This window comes from Protopterus annectens, chromosome 8.part1 (assembly GCF_019279795.1).
Source record: "Protopterus annectens isolate FY-2018-M chromosome 8.part1, PAN1.0, whole genome shotgun sequence".
In the NCBI taxonomy this organism is placed as follows: Eukaryota; Metazoa; Chordata; order Ceratodontiformes; family Protopteridae; genus Protopterus; species Protopterus annectens.
The window spans coordinates 195,860,200-195,887,277 of record NC_056742.1 but is presented as its reverse complement, the minus strand read 5'-3'; the positions used below and the strand labels follow the sequence as shown (position 1 = coordinate 195,887,277).

At 34.7% G+C, this 27,078-nt stretch overlaps 1 protein-coding gene across 2 annotated transcripts in view; it reads left to right on the top strand.

Annotated features, from left to right (window-relative positions):
* The window catches only part of CDH8 (cadherin 8), a 1,490,460-nt gene that overhangs the window by 1,233,782 nt on the left and 229,600 nt on the right, over positions 1-27,078 (top strand). For both annotated transcript variants that reach the window (XM_044081816.1, XM_044081815.1), the window contains exon 8: positions 22,935-23,071. In XM_044081816.1, coding sequence (XP_043937751.1) covers positions 22,935-23,071 — 137 coding nt within the window. The remainder of the gene's footprint in view (positions 1-22,934; positions 23,072-27,078) is intronic.

Genomic DNA, 27,078 nt, shown 5'->3' with positions numbered 1-27,078 from the left:
ATCAGAAACAAAACAAATAAAAATTCAAAAAAAAAAAAGTAAAATAATCACAAAACGAAACAATCCACCACGACCACAACAAAGCAAGCAAGGAAAACTGAAGCTCGATTCCGAAGCTAACAACTGCTGACTGATTCTCGCTCTTTTCCCAGCACATAAAGCCCGGGAAGAGAGCGACAACCAATCAGCAGCATTTGCCCAGCAAGCACGTCATGACGTGCCTGCGGACGTCGCAGTCCAAGCCCCTTCCATATCTATGCGGTTTGTGTCTCAACCGCATAGACTTCTGGGAAGTTCTGGGCATCACAATGATGCCTTCTTTGCTCCTCCGGGCTGCAATGAAAACATTGCAGCAAGAATTTAGAAAAAAAAAAAACGCTGTTGCGATTGAAGCGCGCAATGCGCATGCACGTAATTTTGAGTCGCGGACTCGAAATTTAAAGTACAAAAACAGATTTTTTTTTTACATAAAAAAAAAACAAAATAAACTACTCAGCTGCCTAGCTGAGGAGGCTGCAGTCCGGCAGCCCGATGCCACGAGCTGCCCCTGTGTACATTACATTTATCAGTTACCGAGGGAACAATACCTTGAGCAAGCTTGTCATATTGTCTGTATTTCCTATGTTTTCTGCCCTCTCTACTGCTAAAGGGTGGTTAGTATTATGTTTCTTAGGTACGGGGGAATCCTGAGTCTGACCAAATTCCACCTCTGTAGCTCAGGAGGATTCATCACCTGAAGTCCCAGTATAACTGAGCCTTCTTTACCCCAGAGCAGTAACTAAGGAGTCTCATTGCTCACCACTGTCTCCAGTAAGGGAGTGTCACTGAAAGCAGGGATAAAAAAATCTCCGTTGCTTATTTTAAAGCTGTCTCACTATGTTAAACCCATTTAACATAGCGAAACAGTAAAAAGCAATGGAGAACTTGCTTTCTCCGTTGCTTTTGGCCACAGCTCTGATATACTGCATAGGCATGCGCAGTACATCAGAACTGCCGCGGATACCAGACAGCTGCGGAAGGGCAGCAAAGAGGCATTCTACAATGCCATTATTTAAGAAAAGTATTTTTTTTTTTTCTTAAATAATGTCATAGTATAATAGCAATAACCCACTTCTGGGTGTGGGTAATGTGGGATTTACCCATGGTTGTCTTTGTTTGGTCCCTCGGGCTTCGCCCTCTGGACCAAACCACGCCAACCGTGGGTAAATCCCGCATTACCCACACCCAGGCATGGGTTATTGCTATAATAAAAAACAAAAGGATTTAAAACTTGTAAATACTGAATAACTGATTCCAATAAACAACAAAGTTTCACACACAGGAAATAGGAAAACAACACTGTAGGATAGATTTTACACTGATTTTAGTAAACCTATAACTAACTAGCTGTAGTTCCCTGACTATCCGAAGATCAACTGTCCTTATCTAATCTAAATAACTCAGCAAGGCAAAATTATGCTCTTACTTCTGCAAGCAAGATGAAGAATTATGCCCACACTCCAGGCTGTTGTCTATCCTCAGCAACTTGAACAACTACTCTGGAAACAACTGGACTACTACTGATGAACAGCTCTGGAAAACAAATTAAATGATAACTGAACAGTTGACTCAGAACCTGCTTTTATAGCAGATTTTTTTAAAAAGTATCAGGAAGCTGCTATGAGAATTCTACTCTTTCATCTCAGACTTTAAAAAGTAAACAAACAACTGCAGTGAGGATTCTATTCTTCCAGCTCTGGCACACAATGACATCACATCTAGGTCATCTGATTCTGGCATAACCTACATTCAGAATCCTCTTTAAAATGAAACATGTACATTTGGTCAGCCAGAGAACACTTTTTGTCATTCAAACATCTTGCATAAATCAGAGAGATAATCAAAACAAAAACTTATTTACAAAATTATAGCTAGCCATGTTGCCATATATAACACAGGGTAATTTACAATTATTGTTTTTTGCTGCTATTTGGTGTAATTTATTTTATTAAAATGACTTCCACATTGTGAAGCATTGGTTGTTTTTTGCTGCTCTTTGGGGTAATTTATTTTATTAAAATGACGTTGATGTTGTGAAGCATTGGTTGTTTTTTGCTAATTTACAATTATTTACAGTTATTTACAAAACTTCAGCCAGTCATGCTAGTACAGATAAGAATATCTAATAATCTCACAGTATCAATCAGGCTTAGAAGCAGAAGTAGGGGCAGTAAAGCCCTCCTGCCCACCTTAATCATATATGCTATCCCTTACTGTAGCCCTACTCCTCATTGTCCCCATCCACCACTTTACTCATGTGATATAACTCTAACTCTAGCTGTGACCATAAACATTCTTATTTGTAATAAAGAGAGCCTAAAAGTCTACTACTGAACCCATGACTAATTTTTGTTCTATATACAGACTCTATCTATCTATATATGAGAACAGTTTAATTGCTCAAAACTGACAATTATCAACATTTGTTTGGTCAATGTCATTTGTCATTTTGGTCAGCAAATTAGATGGTCAACTGGTGTTGCATAATTGTCAGTCTCTGGAGTTGGGGAACATGCCCTTCCCCCAGTGATTATGCAATTCCAGAGTTGATAAATGTAATTAGAAGTTTGTCCGGGGGTGCAAGGGGATTCCCCCCAGCAAAAATTATGTTTTCACTTTGTTGTATTTTGTGGTGGTATTCCTAGCACCTGCTTATAGAGTTGTGTTAGTGAGGTCATCATTTGGGTACTTTGGTTTAAGTGAGCATATCCATATAAATATAAATATAAATATAAATATATTTCATTTAAGTCCAACTGGTCCAAAGTCAGCTCATTTTCAAAGAAGACCTAGGTAAAAAGTTTAAACAATATAAATATTTATGGGAAAACATAGAATATATAACAACAATGCAGAGTGTACATTGTTGTAAGGCAGAATAAAAAAAAAATACATAATAGCTAAACAGGCTATAAAAAGTTATAAAAGTTACCTATTAAAATATAAAATAACTAACTGAAACTGGCATCACAGAAGAATGCCTAATAGATATTGCAGTTGGAAGATAGTAAAGTGAGATAGAAATAAAGCTAAAATGAAAGTTAGACAGATGGCAGAGAAATAGGGATTGAAAAATGGGCAGTGATATATAATATATATCACATAAAGTCTCAATTCAAATTAAGACTTCCTAAAGTAAAATGGAATAATTCTTGTAGTATCTCTATCCACCTTACACTGAAATCTAGAAAAGAATGTCTAATTAATTTTCTTATCCCCAGAGTATATGTCCTTCTAAACAATACAAACAATTCTGACACAATCCCAGCAGTCCCTACAAACTCATAGTAAGAAAACATGAGCTTTAATTTTCCTTTCTACAATATATGTGCACCGTTGTTCATCCACCATAAAATAAACTGACTCATAGCTGCATTTCTACAGTACTTGGAGTATCAGGAGAAATAATTCATGGACAGTACATTCAGTTACATGTTCAAACATTATCAGAGTTAGTGTATCTCAACATGCCTTCTAATTTGCAACATTAAAATATGTACATCAAACTACTTAGAAGAGACTGGTGCACATCACATATAATATAAAATAATGATTTTGCCAATATCTTGTACCTTCCCAAAAAAGTATGTATAATAACTCATAAAAAAGAAAGAAACTTGCCAACCTGGGAAGTTTACTCAGCCATAGCTTAAAAAGTCCCAGAATACATTCATATATTTTGCTTACATCCTCCCCTTTAAGTCTACTGGCTTAATCATCTATTATATCACTGTTACCTGGAATGTGTTTAATCAGTCTTATTCATAGTCATCAATATCTGATGCACTCATAATTGAAAATTACTATAAATGATGACACTTTTGTATAGCTTTTGTCTAGTTTTGCTATATATCCTAGACAAATGTCTTACATAATTGCAGCATACTGTAGGAATGTAATGCATAAATCCATCATTCTGCATCTTGATTTAGTAACTGCAGCAGGCATGAATACATTATATTAATACCATTTAAAATTGTTACTGAACATTCTCAATGTGGATTTGGCTTTCAATGGACAGTATCAGATAACTTAAAAAATCATGTTTATTTTGTTAATGCCTGGTCCCCTGGATGCACATAAATTAACATGTTCCATTCTTTTACTGAAGTTCATCAAAACATAAACAAAATATTTTGTTCTGTTAATTAAGCCTAAACTTTTTTTAATAGTATAGTAATTTGCACATTGTATGAGTTTTATCAGTACTGTTTTTTTTTTCTTATATATCCAGTAAATGCCCATGTTACCATTGCACCTTCAAATCTAAAATGCATTCTATCACTAAAAGTTTTATGTATTTCTGTTTGTTAGTCATCATCAACACCATAATCATCATCACTCTTTACCATGTTTATATTGAGTTAAAATATTGTATAAACTGTCACCACTTCTGTTAATTCAAAGAGACATTCATCTACCTTCTTTGACAGTCATGTTCCCCTGCCTTAGGCCTTTTCCTGTGCAATACTTGTGTCTCTTGGTTGGATGTTATCAGCTCTTCTTCCCTTTTTCTCATTTATCCCATATCTGTTTTATAAAATTGTCATCTACTTTCCTGAATATGTGACCAAACCACTGTAATCTGTTTAGTTTTCTTGTTCTTCTCTGCCACTAGACTACTTTGGCTTCTGCTCTGATGTCATCATTGCTCCACTGTCACACATTTACATCCCACTGTACTTCTCAGGTACTTTATCTCAATCACCTCAAGCTTCATCAGCTGCTCTGCCTTTACAAGTCAGGTTTCTGTAACATAGAGAAGCACCATTTACTCCAATGTTTTGTACATGTTATTTTTCAACTTCTTTGAAATTATTCTATAATGTGTTATGCCTGACAATTTCTGCCACCTGACTATAGTACCTCTGATTCTAGCTTTGACCTTCTCATTAACAATTCTCTTCTCTTTAACTATACCTGAAGATATATGAAGCTGTTAATGTGTTCCATTGTTTTTTCTTATTACTCAGTGTTAAGCTTTTTCTAATTTCTCCATTTGCTACCATGCACACTGTTTTGTCTTTACTCAGCTTCGTTCCATGTAACTTTGGTTTTGTATTTCAGTCCAGTATCATTCACTGAGTTTAAGCTCTTCTTTAGAATCTGCCTGTAATGCCACATTATCAATATACAGTACGTTAACTAATCATTCCCCTCTGACTTAGTTTATGATACAGTCCATCAGTATAAACAATAGTGGACTCAGAGCCGAGCCTTAATACACAGCCACTCTCACTAGAAGCACATCTTTGAGTCCAAACACGTTATAGTCTGTATGTTTTATCAGTGGTCCCTGTACATAGCCCAAATAATTTTTTCTTAAGTATCTGTGACTTCAAACTGTCACAAAACTCCCCAAATCAGCTTTCTTGTGAACTCTCATTTGCTTTCAACAAGTCTAGCAATGCCTCTTTGGACATTTTCTTTACCTACAGTTACTTCCTTAGTCCGTCTCATTGCAAATATAATTATATTGTATGTCAATTTCTGTGTCAGGCATACATTAGTTGAAACATGGAAATTCAGTTCATGCATATATCTAGCTATCAACATTCAAATGCAGCATCAGTAAAAACCTAAAAACTTTCATCCCTCTCGTCATTATAGCATGCAATAAGTTTGTCTAAAGAAAAAAAAATGCAAAGCCCTATACAGAACAACTATTAGCAGAGGTGTTGGGAAGACTGTGACATTTAATTAATCTTGTATTAGGTTATGATAAATGATTGTATATAACAAAAAGTGAACACATTTTAGAGCATTTTGTAATAATGTAAAAAAGAATATTTACAGGTGAGAAAAAGACCCAGAATTGAATGCATTGGACACTGCAGATTCTATAGTAATGGAAGCAAAACAGAAAAAAATCAGCATGATATGCTTTTACAAGGAATGGTATATTGTTAAGGCTTCATTGTAATTTAATTTTCTAAGATGTTTCTTAATTAAATCTGGAGAAGGCAACTGATGCCTGAATATAAATTATGGATGTTAATTTCAACCTTGTCCTTAGTACTGATTATCAAAGACTAGGGAAATAATGGTGGTAGACAGGCAGCTCAGACTGAGAAATAATCCAAAGAAATATTGGTACAGAAACAATCCCTTCTGTAGGCATCAATAAGGCGTTGCTTGCTGATGGTCTGGACCATGACATTTATTATGTATTCCTAGTGCTAAGTTTGAAGAGGATCTCAGAACTTTTATTAAGTTTTGATGCTGTTGTTTTTATATATATCTTTTATTTCTATTCTACTTCTGGCTTGTTGCCCAGTTGCTGTAGGGGAATGGTTACAATGAAAGTAGTTATTTCTCAGAAAAAGCACCTTTAATTATACGGTCACATCTAAAATAAAGTTATTAGTATTATGTCCTTAATTACAAAAGTAAAGTTATACAATGTTGCACAGTGATATTTTTTATTTAATAATTAAGTGATAAAAGCATTGTAAGGTTGGATTTTTCATCTATGCTTTTGTCTGCCTTGGTGTTAGGATATACATAAATGACAACTTTAATATATAGAAAATACCATTAGTATTATTTCATGATTCTGTTGTATAAAACAAGCAGATGTGAACTCATGGGAACGTATATTATAAACGTGCTTTTTATTTATTTTTCTAACTTCTATGTGGATTTAATTCCTGGTTTTTACCAGCTCAGCCTACAGTAGAAGGTCTTGGATGAGCTCATCCTGTCAGATATCTTCACTGGAATTCTATACTAGAAATAAACTTTTCCAGGCAATAGTGACTCAATTTTATGCTGCATGTTTATTAAAGTGCCTAGCCTTTTGAATAGCGGCAGATCACCTACTCCTACCATATTGATACTAGATCACCAGATCAGACTTTGGTTTAATTAGATATACAGTACTGCCACACTGGTGAGGGAGGTAACTTGTCAGCTTCTTTATCCTGCTTATTGTTTGTGAAGCCATGTTAATTTATTTGAATCAGAACTAGTAGTGCCAAGCAATTCCTTCATGTTCAGCATAAATATAACATCTTTCACTGAATGACTTCGTAGGAACCAAATTGCTTGCTGTCTTTCTCATGATTCAGTAAAAATGAAGGAAACATTAACATTTTCCAGGTAGGTTGTACATGACAGGGAAGAAAGAGGTAATTGGGGACATATTTTCTGAGAGTGTGGTGAGTTGGCGGACTTTAGTGATTTCCTGCAGGATGCACTGTCAGAGATGCAGTGTGGGCAGATTTGTGTGATGAGTGAGATGATTTTTCTGAGCTTTAATACAGAATTGGAATTGCTTAGACATTGTAAGACCTTGCTGTGTCTAATTATGGTGTCTGCCAAAAAAGCAATTACTAGAAAATAGAAATCAAAATCTAAACCAGCTATATTTGAAGTAGTCAATATAGTAAAAGAGATAAAACAACTGGAATTGAGATCTTTAGAAAAGGGTAGGAGCAAACTACATAGGAAAAATGGGATTTGTGGGAACAATACATACAAAGAGGTTTAAAAGAAAGCAGGACTTAAATGAGCTATGTAATGTTTGACTGAAAATAATTGGGTAGATTATCAGTGATGTATAGTGTTTGCAACTGGAAATGTATCAGTGTGGTTTGTGATGTAGCATGCTTGCAGCCGGGATTGTGTCAGTGTGGTTTGCTTTCATTTGTGCAGATGTATGATTGTTTATGTCATAAGTGATGGCTTAATAAAGATGTTTCTTGTTTAAAAGAAAGGCACAAATTGAATAATTTATGTAACGTTGCTTAGGTTATATGATACATAGCAATATATGTGAAGTGTAATGTTTGTAAACAGAAATTGTTAATACAGTTTGATTACTTTTATATAAATGTAAATGTGCCTATGTCACAAGTAATAATTCACTAAAAATGTTTAAAAAAGGCTTAATTAAACAATGCAAAAGTAACGGGCAGATGGATCATATTCTAGTCTATATTTGTGGATAGGCACATTATTTATCTCTCCAGGAACTAAGACTTTTTTTAAAATATCTGCTAGTGCAATGGAATATAATAATATGTGCCTTAGCTGTTTCCTGATTTTTGGAAAATTGAAATGCTCTATTCTTTTACATTTATGTTAAATGCTTACTAGTAAATCATTGTGCAAACAACAGAAATACTTACACAAAGGATCATGTTTTAACCCAATATTGATGATGATGGTGAATGACTAGGTGTTTATTATATCTATTATTACTCTCATAGAAATTCTGATGTCATCTTTCCAGTATCCAGAGTTATCCTTAAGCCTTTCAAATTTTGCTTGTCTACTCTCATTACAATGTGACAATAGAAATTTGCTTGCCATGATTGGCAAGTAATTTGGCACATTGGCATATTCCAAATTGTAATCTCACTCTGATATGTGGAAGCCCCCTTACCTGAGATATGCCTGTTTATGGACAACATTTTTTAATAAAAGAATGCTAAAATGATAGGTTTATGGAAAAATAAATACATAAAGTAAAACTATGCTAAATGTGCCATCACTTTTCTTTTTGATTTAAAATTCTAGCATATCACATTACATAAGAAAATTATTTTTAAAAGTGTATATTACATTGTACATGGAGTACACCTAGATGGGCTAAACACCAAACACATTAACCTGATGAGTATGAATATGATGTCAGTGCTGAATTGTGGGTCAAATACTGCATACCATACATAATAAACAACATCATAAGACAAGCTATAAAGTGTATCTTTGAATAAGCAGAAGCAGACTTCCAAAACAATTATCTTATATTTCCTGAACTAACGATTTAATAATTATACATGTTTTAGATGCACGCACTGTGTTTCAGCATGTGTTAAATGATGAATTACAATGCTATGTGATAGCAATAAATGATGTTATTGTTAACATTAAATGAGGATTTATACACAGATGTTTAAGAAGATATTTTAGGATAACTCTATGATTCTTCTTACCTACCAGGAGCTACCATAAACACACAACAATTTTGCTGTGAAACCATTGTCAGCATTGATACTAAGAATGCATGAGAATGAGTTGATCTTTCCATCCAAGGAGTCCCAAAATCTTTTAAGTGTTTTGGTCTGAGACCATTGCCAAGATTGTCACTAAAAATAAGTCAGAATGAGCTTTGTTTAGCTACTGCTACTACTACTACTACTACTACTACTAATAATAATAATAATAATTATAATAATAGACTGCAAATTGTTAAAGTAGATTCAACTTTAGAAGGGTAGTCTACAAAAGACTTATGTATCTGCATGGTAGCCAAGAAATTCTTGAAAACTACTTCACACATTTTTGAATTGTGTTTGATGATTCAATTATCTCCACGATATTTGAAATTTCTTTGGTTATCAGCCTAGCAAGTCAAATGCAACAAACACACTAATTACATGTAACAAGCTTTTAACTTTATCTGATGAAGCCTGGATTAAGCAAGCCAAACTAGTAACCATTTAAAATGTTGATAACTGCTAGAACATGTCCCAAAATACAGAGACTGAATTGTTGAAAAAAACAACTTATATATATTAAGTCTGAGATGGCCATTTCCCAGAATATTCCCTTTTGACTTAAGTATGGTGATCTCAGATTTATAATTTGTATGTTCGGAGATGTGTGGGGTGTGCCCCCTCCAAAAAAAGAAGTTTAAAAGAGAAGAATGATGCTTGGGATTCACTCTTCTTCTGCAGTTTCAGTCTTTTTTTTTTTATATATCAGTGTCTACATTCGGCATTTGGAGAGCTGACATTTTTGTAGGGAGCCATCAAAATCATTTAATTTCTATACTTTAAATTTTTCTTCAAGCTTTTTTTTTTAATCCATCATTGCACTCACTTAGAGTATTATTTTTGTTTCTTCAGTTTTCAGTCTTTATCACCAGCTAGGTTTATAAATAGCTTTGCATTTTTTATCTTTTTATGTATATAGTCAAGTCCACAAAACAAATAAAAGTAATGTCATGTTCTCAAAATCACTTTCTTTTTGTAAAAAAAAAAAAAAAAAAATACCAAAAAACTGTAACAAATTTCTCTCAGTCTCAAACTGTACATCATTCTGTTTATCATATGCTCTATGTATGACTGCATAAATTAATTCTGGTCAAGATTCTAACAGCTGCAAAACGTTTATCTATATGTGCATTTTTTCCTTTGGTTCATGCAGTAGAGATACCAGGAACCACTTAGCATACACAGAGAACTTAGAAAATAATGCCAAACAGACATATAAAGGTATATTTAGCAAGTGCAGAGGTATAAAAATGACATTAAAAGAAAGAAATGATGCGTTCCCTTTGGCACTACACAAGAGAGGAAATGGTCTTGTTGCAAATGCGGCTAAAATTTGGTAGTGTTCTACCAACTGGAACGTGGGTTATAGTGCATTGGCAGATTGTCTGTATTGCAGATAAAAAAAATCATATGATTGGAGAATTCTGAAAGACAACTAATGCTCTTAAAGGAAATCTTAATGCTGCCATCATGTGAGGAAATTGCATTTAAGGTCAGATGTTTAACTAAGCTAAAGGACTGACTGTTATGTAGATGACAAAATGCTAAAACATGAAGGCATTAACTATAAGCAGGCACTTGAATAATATCAGCAGCATTTTTGGTAAGCTTGGCCAAATGCACTGTAGTTATGATACTGAGTAATAATAATAATGAAGGTGATTGCACTGCATGACAGTAAAAATGTAGCAGAAATGATTTTTCACAAAACATCTTTGGTTGTTTAAGAAGTTGTAAGTGCTTTTAAGGTGGACAATAGAAATGGTAACTAAATAAATAAGGAATTATATGGCTTAAACTCAGGGCTTATATACCTGCCGTTCAGCTTAGAGTCCCAAATGGGATGCTGAGTGAGGTGTGGGTACATCTCACATCATAAGTAATTAATACAGAAAACAAAATGCTGTACATTTCAAATGAAACAAGATAATGCCATCATGTAGCTGTTATTATCAGAAAAGATGTATACCATCTGGTGCTGCTAATAATAATAGGTTAAATAAGGGTGTGTGTATGTTATGTTTTTCATAGTAACATTGCAGTGGTGAAGGATGTAGTAAGACTAGTGTCATACTCTGATAGCATTTCCTGAAGCAGGTGATGATATCTGATGTAAAATTAAGAAGCTTGTTCAGCTTTAAGGAAAAAGAATGAAGACTAGGTGGTGAAATTGTCAAGCATACTAATAAGTATTCCTAACAATCAGGTACCGAGGACTAGTAAAGTTTGAATAGTAATAAACATTATGGATTTTCCCAAAGCAAAGGACCGATAGAGATTAATATTACAGGTGATATAGTAATACTTTACTGAGGTAAAAGAATATGTTGGAGACCTTAGGAGTAAAAAAAAAATCACTCCTGTTTTTTTTTTTTTTTTGCTACAGTAGAGGGTCCAGTGCTGCTGCTTTGTAAATGGGTAAATGGATGGTATTTTTCTTATTATTTAGTTTATCTATTTTTATTGTAAAACATTGCATAAACTCGATACAGATACATAGTTCTCATGATAGGCCCTTAGAAATTATGCATAAAAATACCTCTTCAAAAATATCTGTGCACAAGTGTAGTTACACTGAACAAAATGCTAAATTAACACTGGGGTAAGCTGTATGGCAATAATATTCCCTGGAACTATTGCTGATTCATTACTGTAGCTTTCCTGTTGACGTAGCAGAGTCAGAAGTAATGAAGGAACTCAAATACATATTCAGGCAAAATGAAAAACTTATAAGGCGTGATATACACTTTGCGATGAGTAATGAGCTGTTTAGCTTATGTTGTAGCTATGAAATGGTTAATTAAATCTTTAAAATGTACCATGTATTTACAATACGCTATTTAGCAGTTTGATAATATTTCTCTAACTTCACAAAAAGTATGACTTGATAATATTTCTCTAACTTTTAAAAAGTATGACTTCATAGTACATTGTCAATATTCTAACTAAGAAAGGCCCACTTGTTTCTGAAAAACTGTTAGGAAATGTTCTCATCTTATTAATTGTGTCATTTTCCCTATACTGAACATTCTAGATTGTAATATCACAAAGTGTTATCAGTTAAACAATCCATGTGGCAATCTATAACAGGAGAAGAATAGCTTGTACTACTGATCGTATTTCTTAAACTGGATATATACTGTAGATATTCATTACCCATTTTTTCTTAATGAAATAAAAGCAGTTCCTCAGTAGTTATCACCACACCCTACCATTAATTGTAACTGAATTTCAACTCTATTAGTCCAATAAAACTTAAAAAAGGCATTAATTGATTTAATTAGATTTGTTGATCATGGCAGAGAGCTGATCCATTTGGTAATTAAACTTGCAATGAGTGTACAGAAGCAGCACAATTTACAGTTGAGCATAATGGAGTTTACTTTGTCGGAGTCAATATACATTCATAGTGAATAAGGTAAAAAAAAGACATACAGTGGAGGGTATATAATAACCCTGTGCATGTATGGTTGGCATTCCTTTGGTGAAGGATTTGTTTCATCAACTAGGAAAAAAAGTTGGCATGTGTCACTGAAAAATCAGCAGATTGTACATATTGTCTTTTTTTCTGTTTGAGATTGCAGTACAGTGGGGATCAGTGAAATTGCTCATAATATATATGTTCAATATGTTTAGCAGGGGTTATGGATGGTACGGGGGAGGGGTTCATCTTACAAAAACAATTTTTTAACCTTTGTTACTTTTTTGATGAGTTATCAAGCAATAGAGCTCCATCAGTTGAGGCTTTATATATTTTTTTCTGATATGCAGATATGCACCATATATACAAGTATATATATTCAGGATGTAAGTGCACAGATGTAACAGACAGTGTATGATACTGAAGCTAGAGCTAAGAAAGTAGGAGTTATAGGATCATGTAATATTTTTTTTAAAAATACTAGGTTTCTGAATATTTTCTGAAGAGTTGTTTGCTAACATTTGATCACTGAAGTAGTTTACTCAATTTTTTTGTTTTCCTTTTGAAAGATATTCCCATAATTTAGGACTTAGTATGAAGAAGATTCCAAAGACAACCACAAAGCATTCTATAACTATGTCAAGAATCTAAATGGCAATGCTCAGATCTGCTCTGAGCTGAAACAGAATGGCATTAAATATACTGATCCAAAGGATATTGCCAATATCCTGGCAGATCGATTCAGTGCCAACTTCACCCCCCTCTCACCCTCTAAATGGCCCATCTCAATACCGGAAGATTGCCAAATTCCAGTAATAACGGCCACACAGGTACAAAACGCACTCTATAAAGCCAAGAATACAGCATCCATGGGACCAGATGACATCCCGGGCTATGTACTACATGAACTACAATATGAACTGGCACCTCAGCTAAGTGTCATGTTTAATCATAGCCTCACCTCAGGTTTCGTGCCCACTGAGTGGTGCAGAGCTACAGTTATCTCAGTCCACAAGGGGGGATCCACCTTGGATCCCGGAAACTACCGTCCCGTCAGTCTGACAAGCCTTATCTGCAAGGCCATGGAGCGTATTATCATGGAACTTATAAACAAAGACATTGGCAATCTTCAAACACTGGACCCCACCCAGTTTGGGTTTGTGAAAGGCCGATCTTGTCTCCTGAACCTGATTGACTTCTTTGAATCAGTCTCCAGAGCCATGGACAAAGGTAAGGTGGTCCACACAGCCTATCTAGACCTTGCCAAGGCCTTTGACACCATCCCCCACTCTGGAATCATAGATAAACTTACTAAGTTGGGCATTAATCCCTATGTCACCCAATGGGTTGCTAAATGGCTTACTGATAGAACTCACACTGTAAAAGTAGCCGACTCCAAATCCAGCTCCAGACAAGTGACATGTGGAGTACCTCAGGGTTCAGTCCTGGGGCCGCTCTTGTTTGGCATCTACTTCTCTGAAGTACAGGTCAACACTAAGGGACTCTGGCTAACAAAGTTTGCAGATGACTGCAAACTGGAAGCCATTATTGAATCCCCAAATGATGTGGATACTCTACAAAAGGGCCTTACAGAAACAGATGCTTGGTGCCAGAGCCATGGGCTCAAGCTCAATGCCAAGAAATGTATTGTTATCCCCTTTGGGAAAAAACATGTATCCATGAATTACCATATAGGTGGCAGTACACTAAACACAGAAAGTGTGATAAGAGACTTAGGGACACAGGTGGACAGTGGTCTCACCTTCGATAACCACATCGCCACATCAGACAGGAAATCCTTCTATGTGGCACACCTCATCACGAAGGGCTTTTCATCCAGAAAGAAGGAGGTCATTGTCCCACTGTACTCATCCCTCATTAGACCCATTATAGAATACAACACCCCATTTGGTATGTACCTCTCAAGACATCTGCAACAACTGGAAAGGCCTCAGAAATACCTCACTAAAAAATCACAGGCCTAAAGCAGATGCCCTACACTGACCGCCTTAAAAAACTCCAGCTATACTCTGTCGCATATCGTCTACTCAGAGGCGATCTCTGCTTAACATACAAGGCCATGTCAAACCCAGAGCTGTTGGACATGCTACACTTAAAGAAATCCCAATCCCTCAGAGCTACACGCTCCAGGGATCTAAACCTTGTCATCACAATAAACAAAACATGCTGGAGGGATAGGTTCCTGACCCAGAGACTCCCCAGACTCTGGAATAGATTGCCCATACACGTCAAGCAGAGTGCCTCTTTGGACCTCTTCAAGAGGAACCTTGACAATTGGATGGGAGAAAGGAAATTCACCCCAGGGATCACGTCAGTCGCCCTGCTAGACAGGGGTCCAGGAAAGTAAATAATGTGGGAAGAAATAGCCAGGGAATTGTTATGGCTAGGCTTGTATAGGCCCTAGGGCTGATAGCCTACTACCAACCTATGAACCTATGAACCTATGAAGAAGCTGTGATTGTTGCATGTTTGGAAGAGGAGGAAATAGTGAGGACAGATGTGACATTTTTATGTTGGGATCTGAGATTACAGGTTCTTTCTCTTATTGTAAATCTTCCTGCAATGTAGCAGAAGGAGTTTTAACTAAGAATACTTTAATAACAGATTTCCTAAAAAAAAAAATCACTTTTTGCTGAATTAATAGACAATTTCCTTCTCTGAAGTCAGAATAATGGTGCTCTGTTATTTGTCATAAGAATATGAAGTGGCACATTTTATTTGATGTTATTTGCAGTGCAGTATTTTTTCTTTCTTGCTACTGTGGTTATGGGAGATGGAGGTTTGATTTGGGCCATAAAGATGCCTTTCCCTTTGTCTTTTCTACTTAACAGTAATAATAAGGAAGAAATCTTCTATACCAGTAGAAGGACCTGATGTAACATAGCTTTGGTTTTGCTAATATAAATCTGGAACTATACATTTTAGTCCAGTAAGACTCTTAGGTATTTAAATTATTTCATTGTTTCTGGTGGGTTTTGCTAGATGCTAAATTAGGTGTTCAGAGCATGAGCCTTTTGGAGGCACCAAACAGCATGACTTGTGTTTCATTTGGGTTTAGTAGCAGTTTTTTTTTTTTTTTTAGTTTAATAAGTTATTAAAGTGGGATAAATTAGACACACCTAAGACATTAAATTGCACCTTGCTAAGTATGAGGACCTAATGATATAACTAAAATAAAAAAAAATGAAATATTATTGTATACTAACTGGTAAGATTAATTATCAGTGATAAATTCCTAGAATAGCGCATTCCAAAAAAATAAAATGGATTGCTATATCCAGTCTGAAGTTAGAGCTCTACTTAATATAATGGTTAATTCCACTCAGTATCAGTTGAAATATGGCTTGCTAGTTCATTTCGTTGTGCACCACTCAACAGCAAAACAAAGAAAACTTTATAAAAACATTCCATAGCCATGCAGATATACATATTGAAATAATGATGTTACTAGATCCATGCACAACAGTGTTGACTACACAAGAGTGGAATTACCTTTAATAAACATAATTATTTGTAAAGACTGAGTCTCAATATGCAAATAGCAAAATGTAACTACCTCATTAATATGACACTTTTAAAACAGCTTGGGTGAAATCTGGTTTCTAATTTGAATATAGTATAGTATATGTATGTGTGTGTGTATGTGTGTATATATATATATATATATATATATATATATATATATATATATATATATATATATATATGCAAATATACACAATACATTTTAATACAAACAGGAATTGATCTAAAATGCTAAATATTATGTATTTTAAACTTATAACGTAACTTACATAACTTTTAAGCCAGGCTCCATTACACTTCCAACAAAGAAGACCTCTTTCTTGATAAAAATATGACAATATATATCTGTATCATGTCCCTATTATTTTTAAAATTATACTTAAAAAAAAAAAACTAAAAAAGAAGAAACCACAGAAACGCAGATAAAATACTGCAAGCATTAAAGAAGAGGCAGGAAGGCAAGAACCAATGAGTGAGTTCTTTTGTTATTTGTTAGGTACTAAAACTTCATCTGAATAAAAAATACAGTGAAATCAATCATTAAAACATACTAAGCACACAATAGGTACTTAAACCTCCTATCACTGAGCTACTATGAAAATGAGCAATAAAACACAGTGTAGTCGCCAATCAAACCTTAGATGGTCTGAAAATGTAAAGGAGCCAATCATCATGTGTAAAACAGAAAATAAGGGAATCCCAATACTGAATAGTGGTCAATGGCAAACTAGCTGGGTATGGCAAAAGTTTATCAGGAAGGAAGGGGCTGTGTGATGTGGTAGCAAGAAGTAAGCTGTGAATCATTGGGTGTCACAAAAAAGGATAAAATGAACACTTCAAGGCGACATTGTAAAACTCACCCATTCCAAGAATAAACAAGGCAGTATAGCTGGTGATACAATAGGTAAAAAGAAAAAGGAAAAAAATCGGTAACTGAGTCACAGTCAACTAGCAATAACTAACACAAGGCGAATTAAAACAGAGAACCAAAAAGTGGGGTATCAGTAATCATACACTGAGTATCAAGACCATAAAAACAAATAATGTGCTAAATTAGGGAAAGTGGAACTGAGGGGGATGAAAAGGCAAAGGAGAAGATGTACAGCTACAGAAAAGCCAATAAAAAAATCAAACATGTCATTAGTGGCCAATCAAAAAAAAAAAAAAAACAGTGTAATAAGTAGTTCACAAAGAAGGTGTAAAACTCTAAAAGCGACAAGTGTAGCATAATATTAAATATAAAAAAGAAAGCTAGATATAAAGCTGAAATCATGGTTAGTGTAACGTAATGGTAAACTGTAAAAGAGCATCAGCCCATAGGACTACAGGAACTAAATAAGGCCAATCAACATGCAGAAAATGGGAAATCCACCAATAGAAACATAATAAGATAAGCCAAGAAGGTGCAAGCTGTCTCTGAATAAAAAACACTGTTGTTTACTTCCAAAGATACACACTATCTCTTCCTTACCAGATTAACTTTCTGCCAAATGTGAAATCTTAATGTGGACTTATTGACTTTGTCAGGAAAAAGATGGTATGTACAGGCTTATTCTCTCCACCACCAGTTAGCGTGATTAAATTTCCCTTTATTTTTCTTGATTTATTTGATGAAGATTAGTATGTTTTAATTTTTGTGAAAATATACATCTGTGAGACAAGATAACACCCATTTTGAGAATTTGCAGTTATGCCATATGTGAAGAAAATGAAAACACTGTAATCTGTGTTACCGTGTCTGGCAGGAGATTTGTGTATATTCTCAGATTAATTTGTACTGTATGCCAGCATGTCTAATTGTGAAAATGTAAATAAGTTTTTAAAATGTTGAGGATCTCCCTGCTTATACAGAATGTTTAAAGAATCTGTCAGTGTTTTGATACATTTCTAATTGCACATGTTTGTGAGGGAGATTCTAAAGTACAAACTGTCTGTGGAGAATCAGCTAATCAATAGGTGATGTCATTAGAATATTCTTGTTTGCTAGGTGATTATTTGAACAGCTGATTGACAGGTAAAAGGACTTTTTCAAACAGCTGACTGTTATTTTTTTTTTTAAATAAGACAGTTGAGACTGTTAAGCTGAGCAGTTAGTTCAGAGTTGCAGTCAGTTACAGTGCTGTGCAGAAGATTCCAATAAAAAGGATTCACCAGAATTGTAAGCCTGCCTTTGCTTCGCTGTTATGTTTAGATTAGATCAGGGACAGTATGAATTAGTTAGATTAGGAAAGTTTAGTTATTTAGATACAGTTTTCCTAAGATGATGGACTTCTGTCCAACAGTTTAATTTTATATTTCTGTTGATTGAATTTTGGTGTTTATTTAAAGTTATTGATTTACATTCTTGTAATCATTTTACTTATTATTAAATGTTTTTCATTACTTTACATTGTGGCTGGACAGTCAGTGTGTTCTTTAGTGATTAGAGAGTGCTTATACCTGTTTAATACTCCCCAGGTCACCTCAAATGCCTGGCTGTTTCTGGTCATAGCTATGATTTATTTTGACATTTAGTTTTTAATAATTGATCACCCTTAGAAGTGTGTGTAGACCTGTCTGACTCTGGTGGCAGAATTAACATTTGTATTGGAGAGGGGATACAGCTGGAAATCTGTGTTAGGCTTCACATAAGTGTTTTGAGTGTGTAAGATTTAAATTTATTTTGAGTGTGAGTAAGTCAGAGGTCTTAAACTGGAACACATTGCTCTGAAGTATATAATAAGGGATTAAGGGATTACATTTGAGGTGAACAGAGGTATATAGTCCAGTCCCAGGAAATAAGACCATGTTCCTGTTGGATTCTTAAGGGAAATTGTGGAATTTTACTCTTGTGTGCTGTGTGCTCTGGTGTTTTCCTTGACGCTCCCACACTGGAGTCAGTAGTGATGATCGAGACTCCTTAATTACTGACCCATGTTTTAAGTGGTGGACATCACATTTATTGTTGGCAGTCCAGTGGGATATTAACCAGATGTCACACCATATACAGATTCAAAGTTGTTCTTTGCCAAAACACTAAATCAGATATCCAAATGCATAAAAATTAAATAATCAAGCCATAATAGTATTGTATTAACTTATATAAAAGTGACATTTCTTGGGATTATATCAGTATGAAGCATACACAGTGGTGTAATATCACATACACTGTGATATAATGTATCCTATAAAAGTCAGAAATAACACTTTGCATTTTCAGCTTATCTTTATGTGTGCGTGACAAGCTTGTCTTACTCATTTGCTGCACACTGCTTTGACACATTATGTTTTACTGACAGGTGGAAATACTGATCTTTACTGTGTGCATGTGCTCTGGTGCTCATGTCAGCAATGTCTATGGCTTCATGGTTCAACTGATTAAAAAGAGCTTAGTGAAATTATACGGTATACATTCATTTACTCAAAGAAACGATCTCCGAACGTTGTATTTTCCGAACCGGAATGCCGATTTTCAAAGTGGCGAACGGTCAGAATGTCATAAATAACACAGAATGTGACATTTCCGACTGCTCTACCACCTAAACAAGCACTACCATGGGTCAAAAAGGGGGGAATATTGTGTGTTTTGACTATCTCCAGTTCGCAATTATGGGAATCTGCTGCACTGCTTTCGACATTTGGTACATTGACAAGGTAACGGATGACTAAATGAATGTATACCAAATTATACATATATAGTTTTTAAGAAACAGTCTCTTGATGATCCCACAATTCCGTTTTTCCATCATTTGTTCTCTTCAGTAAGTAAAGAAAGATGTCACACACATATGTTTATATATTATTTTCCTTTTGATTTATAAAATTCATAAAGAGTATTTTTTTTTCGATCTAGCATGTGGACTATCTCATATAATGCTTTACATAAATGAAATGAAAAATCATCACAATGAACCATTTAATAACAAACTTTTTTTTTATAACGTATATTCAAGAGGAAATATGTCAACGTTTTCTTATTTAAGAACAACATATTTTGTTTAGCAGCTTTGACAAACATCATGACTGCCTACCTAATGTGATGTGAAAAGAAAAGGAATTTGTTTATGTACCTATAGCTGAATTAAATTTTGAATGTTCTTAGATTAATTTTCCATTAAAACCTGTGAAATAGGTGGTGTGTTTAAGATGTAAAACCATTCAACTCTGAATCTTAACTCTTCCAGTCTACCAGTTGTAATAAATGTGCTTTTATTTAAGAAAACTCGATCATTTCAGCCAGAGTTATTAAAACATAAAATTGTTTCCTTTCTTTGTAATAACTGTAATAATTTAAATACAGGTTTATATGATTTCATCTAGTTTTCGGAAATTCAAAATTCATTTGGTGGAGACCATATCATTGAGTATCTGAAAACCTGAAATAGAAAAAAAAATCTACATTTTTTGCAAGGGGACAAGCCCCACCCTGCAGCCCCCATGTTGGTAGCTGCATTCCCAACCCCCCTACAAATTGTATATACCAAGCCCCCTGCAAATTGCATATACCAACTCCAATATCCCACTACAGAGGGGGAAAGGGTAAATTCTCCTTTCTAACAGTTCTATGTAGATCACAGTACAGTGGGAATCAGGGAATTTACCCTTTTCCCCACTGCAGTGCAATCTAGGAGTTGGTATAATTAAGTTGCAGGTGGTGTCGGGGTATTTTCCCCATTCAAAAACATATATTTTTTTATTTTATGTTTTTGTAAACTCAATCATATGATCTAGATCATATGAATTCTGAAAAATGGAAGTCATATAATCCCATTAAATACTATGAGCAAGAATGGAAGGGGGTTAGATATGAGCAAAGAAGGAAAGAAAAAAAAAATGAAATAAGAAACAGAGTGGATGAGCAGAAGTTAAAACCGGAAATGCTGATGAATAAAACAAATGATGCGGCATACTTTCCGTATTGTAGACAAGATGAATTGCTAATTATATAGAAATCACTCCTATGAGTAATGCATACTCTAATTTTTATGGAGAATATTTCAAGAACATTTTTTGAAGGTAAATTATTGTATCTTTTTTACAGAATGTGTACCAGTCTGCAGTACTGACGTTCCAGATTCAGTTTGTTATCATCCTTCTCTGTTGGAAAAGAATGTAATTTTGTTTAATGTGATAACCACTCAGAACAGACAGCAGAATATGCACATAGTAGGTTTATTACTGATGTATAGAAATACAATTGTGTGTCAGAAAAAAAATATCTGAATATACTATAAAATAATTATTAAACTAGCAATGTGAGTTGTAGATCATATTTGCCCTAGAAGTCAAACAAAGGTTATTTCATGTTTTTGTTTATGTCTCTATATGTATGGACAAGTACTGACAGAAAATTAGACCAAATTATTAAAGTGATATATCCTTACAGCTCAGTCAACACTTTTAAGAGGCATGTTCATTGCTAACAGCATTACTGGCTTTCTTTTTTTTTTTTAGAAATAAAGCAAGTATCTATTTGCACATATAAAACCTGTGCAACCTGAGTGGGTTATAAACACGATACTGTTACTACAAAATGAAAAGCAGTATGGATGAATCTTTCTTGATGAATGAAATATTTATGTGTTGGACTGATTAGAAAGGAAAACAGAGAAAGTATTTTTATTTTCACATAGACCTATTCCCAAAACTTTAACATTGCATAAGGTATACATTTTCTTATTCTTTGTCTACAGGATTCCTATTTACCATAGTCAAGTTTGTAATGATATAGCTTGAGTTAACACATCAAATCATTTTGTGAGGGGTTTTAGGAGTTTTATATTTTGATTGACAGCACAAATCATCAATTCCACAACTGTCAATGGCACATCATCAAATACACTTAAGAATTATTCACAAAGGATTAAAAAATAAATTAAACAAATCAAGCCCCCCTTCACACCCCACCCCCTTCTAATTATATACACCCACTCTGAATTTGCACTACAGTGGGGGAAGGGCATATTCCACACTGAAAAGCACCAGCACTATCTTGCAGATTGCAATACAAACAGCTGATTTTCACTCAGCTCCACTGGTTACTGTGAGATCAATGATTTGTGCTGTAGATCAGAGCAGATGCTCACACACACATATATGTATATATATATATATATATATATATATATATATATATATATATATCAATAATCATAAGCTGAAATTAATAGTAATATAGCCAAGAACTGAAGCTCTTCCTGGGAAGTGACAATGTTGCTCATTGTACCACTGTACTTACCCTATGTACTATGCATAGGATATTACAAAGTGGAATTCTTTTCTTTGTTGTACTTCATATTTTGTAGAGTTCATTGTTGTACTTTATATTTTGTAGAGTACACACTGGAAGGCTGAATTTCGCAAAGTCCAAATGAATCTGTTTTCTTCTTTGGTTAAATATCAGATAGTGTGTTTGAAAGAAATAGTGGAAATCCATCCATCCATCCATCCACAACCCCTTTTTCCCATTTTGCACATGGGTTCAGTTTTCATTTCAACTGTGACAATAATCTAGAGTCAAGATTTACATTACCTGGTGGCTAGCCTTGCCATAGGGATAGTGGAAATAAATCCAGTTTTTTCTTTTTGTTTCATGCTGGATAAAATATTCTAACAAGCAGAGTATTTAATGTCATTTGTTGTCCACAAAGGTCACCCTGCACGTAATACTCTCCTGTCAGGATTTATAAAGTGCCTCTCTCCTGGCTGGTATTTTTGAAGTTTTATATCCTGTCCTAATTCTAACATGAATGTTGCCATCATTAATACCTTCACCATCATCTTAATTTTATTAAATAATTTTAATACTACTGTTAAACAGCACTTGTATGTGAGTCTACTGTGTTGCAATTTAGTCTTCTTTATATTGAACATATGTATGCATTATTTTTTTATGAAATACATTATTTTTGCAGATAAAACAATTAAGGGTATTAATTTTCTAGGTTTACCATCGACCGGCATACAGACCTTGAGAGACAGTTCAACATTAATACGGATGATGGAAAAATTACCTTGGCAACAGCACTGGATAGAGAAACAAACATATGGCACAATATAACTGTAATAGCCACAGAAATCAGTAGGTATCCACATATTTTTATATCTAAATGTATCTCATATATGTATAAAGACATGAGGTCTATGTTACGTTTAACAAAACAGCTGGCAACCTATGAGACAAAGGAAGGTATTATTATTTTGTCTTAAATAAGTCAAGATTAAACTTTGAATTAATTATTTCAGATTTTGAAATCTTCACTTTGATGCCATTGTTCTGCTTGTAATACATAAATGTCACTAAGATATCTTAAAGTATTGTTATTCATGTTGCTAATTTCTGCAGTTCTTCATTTTACTGTACATAAAGTTAAGAAATGGCTAGATACAATTATTACCAGCCAGCATTTAAAGGATAACACAGAAAAACAATAATTCTTATATACCGTAGATTATACCTGGTATAAACACAATACCTTGTAGAAAACTTTTGCAAAGACCAACCAAGGGAGTCATGACAGTGCAAGATGGACTGTCTGTGGCCATTTGGACTGTCTATGGACATTTCTACAGAGTTGCACTTCACACAGAACTAGGTTCATTTTATTATTTTCTGGATGTTATCTACATGATATCCATACAGAGAGAAAGAACATTAACAGCCACTTTAATTATATTCAGCACTTAGGTTTTTGCCTGTCTTTAAAGAGATGCACTGACTTTAGAGCGTCAGTGATTCAGGTGACCAGTTACATTAAATTGGAACTTGGGTTGAGTTTCTTCAAACTATAAAACTTCATATATCTAGTCACAATCTAATCCTATCTTAACTTATTAATTGGAAGTTTCACAATGGTACTTTTTGCCTGACTAGTCAGATATGATTTTATTCTAAATACAATATATACATTTATATGTATGCATGTATATTCGTAGATACTTATTCAGACTGGTTCATATCTTTGAATTTCTATTAGCTTATGAGTACATTTATGTTCAAGACAAATAAGAATTATGAGGTAAAGCATTTTACTGGTTTATTTCAGTACTGCATATTCCACTGGAAATTATTGCAAAATAAAATGCATAGTTTTAATATGCTGTTAGTTACTATAAGCCATATGATGAGCTGTGATTCTCAGACACAAGTTTTTCTTTAATGGTGACATATTATAGTTTTATAAAGTCAGGCAGGTTTGGAAACTCTTAATAATTTTTGTTATACGATATAGCCTCAGTAAAATTTTAAGCACATCTGATGTATTTCCTAAGCCATTTTGTAATGTATTCTAAAATAGGTTACCTATGTATTAATCTTCAACTTTAAATGAAGCTGCAGTGAATAGATATATTTTTCCTCTGAAATCTTTCAAGCTTTACAGAAATGCACATAAATAGAAATGGAGATATACAGTAATAACTGTGCAGTTGTGTTGCTCAGGGGGTTATGAGCAGAAGCGTACCTGACTTAACCAGCACACTATGACAGTGTCATTACTGTGAACAAGAACCCCACCCCTCAAAAGGAAATAATAATAAAAAAGCACTTTACTGCTGTATTAAGCTGATTGCTACAGTGTATTATTATGTAATGGCTTATTACAGTCAGATTCACACATCCAGCTCTTCCATTTAAGGAAAAAAAATGTGTTTATTCTAGTGGCTCTCTAATCACATGGCCAGATGCACGACTTCTCTCCACCCCAGCCATTCCAATTACATTTCTGTGTCCTGTCCCTAACCCTACTTCTACACATTTTCTTGAAAAACAAAAGTCTTCTTTTAAAGTGTAACAAACTGCTTGTTACAAATTTAGCAAGCTGCTGCTACAGCTTATACCCTTCCTACACTGACAGCTACAGTGTTCAGGTTTTAGTTAAAAAAATAGATTTTTTTCCTTTTAAGCTGTCACAAAATGCTTCCTACAATTTAGCAAGCAGATGCTGCAGTTTGGACCACAGACAGAGATGCTATAATGCTCAGGTTTGACTGCAAATGCAATACCAGCTTTTGAAACGCAATACTACATTAAATCAAGATTGGCTGATAGCAGTCCCCAAAAGTTTGTGCTGAGAGTGTGCCATCTGCTGATCTTGATGGTGCCCCTTCAACCCCTCAACACTTTGGACTGGGGCAATTGTCCATCTCTCCCCACCCTAGCTATGCTACTGGTTATGACAGATTTAAAGACTGCCATAGCTCTATAGTGGTATGAATGCTCTGACACTTAGCTCTGCAGAGGTTTTTCTAGGTATCTGTGCATGCAACTGCAGCAATTTGCCATTTACTGAGGTCCACAACTCTAGATTGTGAAGTAGAAGTTCTGTGAGGCTGTGTGTGTGTGTGTGTGTGTGTGTGTGTGTGTGTGTGTGTGTGTGTGTGTGTGTTGAGTGGGTATGATTGGGGCTGTCTTTGTTTTTTTTTTTTGAAATTGTCTTGGTGTCCATGTGTCTCTGCATGTATGCTGAATTGTTCATGTATATGTCTATTGGTGCCTGTGTAACAGCATTGCTTGGGTTGGTATGGGGAACAGCTTGAAATAACTCCATTAAGTGTTCATTTACAGCTGCATTAGGTTTTCCATTCAGAAACATGTAACATGAGTCATTAATAAACTTTGCTCGGTGTGACTATGTCATGCCTCTAAACTACATTAAGCACTAAAAGCACTATAGCAATGATTTCTTTAAATACCACTATAATCTTAATTCAAATCATTTTTGAATCACAGCTTAATTTTGACACAATTGCAAAATGTGTTAACCATTTCAGTAAATGCTCTGCAAACAAATTGATCTGAAAATGATTCAGAGAAAATCATACTTATTGTTCTTCAAAGTCCTCCAGTCATTGAATTAATTAATATAATGTCTATTCATGGACTTCCTTGTCACTTTTCTGCATGCCCAAGTTTGCATTTACTTGTTTATATGTGTATTACTATGCATGCAGTATACAAGATCATTCAGAAACCTAAGAGACTTACACCAAATATTCAAGCAGTAATTTAAAATTTCTGGCCGAGTAGTGTTGAACTAAGTTTCTCAATGTTGATTTCACCATTACACATCCAGTCATCTGAATTAGTTTTTTAATTCCAGACAGTGAATTGCTTTGCTTGATCTGTATAAACAGGGAAAATATTGACTATGAAATGTATCATGCCAGTAGGTTCTATTTATGTGTAGATGACGGTTAAGGTCCTTGCACTGGGTGTTCATGATACTGCAGGTTTTACATAGATACTGTAGCTGAGGAAAGGTATGGTGTTTCCTGTCACAAAAGGTTAGTTACAAATGACTGCTAAGGAGCCTGTATGATGCAGGTTGTAGTGGGAGAACTTTTAATCTATCAGTTCACGTAGGGAGTTTAGTACATTAATTTTCTAAGGAATCTTTGAGTCTTTCCAGTTGTGCACATTACTTAGACGGGTACATCATATGTCAAAAGTAGCATTGCATTCTAAGATAGGTCTGATGCGGGAGTTATTGAGAGGAGTTTGGATTTCCTCCTTCCAGGAGAACAGGGCCAGAACTAGGGCACGACAATGGGGCCAGTGGTTAGGAGGCACGGTCGGCAGTTTCCGAATGGGTGTAAGTACAGTACAGGTATTCATTTAAGGAATAGATGATGAGATCACAACTACTTAAATGAGTGTATTTAGTAGCTTACTATATCAGCAACTATAGCAAGGAGGTTATGCTGCCAACTTATTAACACACTATGACACTAAATCCATTCATATAAGAAGTTGCAATATCACGTGCAGCTTCTTAAATGAAAGTCAGAATGCTTACTCCTTAGAGAACTGGATGTAAGTTCAGTAAACCTTTTGTTTTGGTTGCCAATTTTGCAAGATTTTTTTTTGTCACTAACTACGGCTCTGTAAGACGACGTGTTTGGAAATGCAAGCTTGTAGGACTGCCTTACTAAAACTCACAAATAGAGGACAAAGGACAGTTTGTTGTTAACAAAGATACTTGACATACTTAATAGCTATGTTTTTAACGTAACGTTGTTTGAGACATGTCATTCTTATTTTTTGTCATTGTTGATTAGCAAACACAGTCACAATACATTTTTGATATC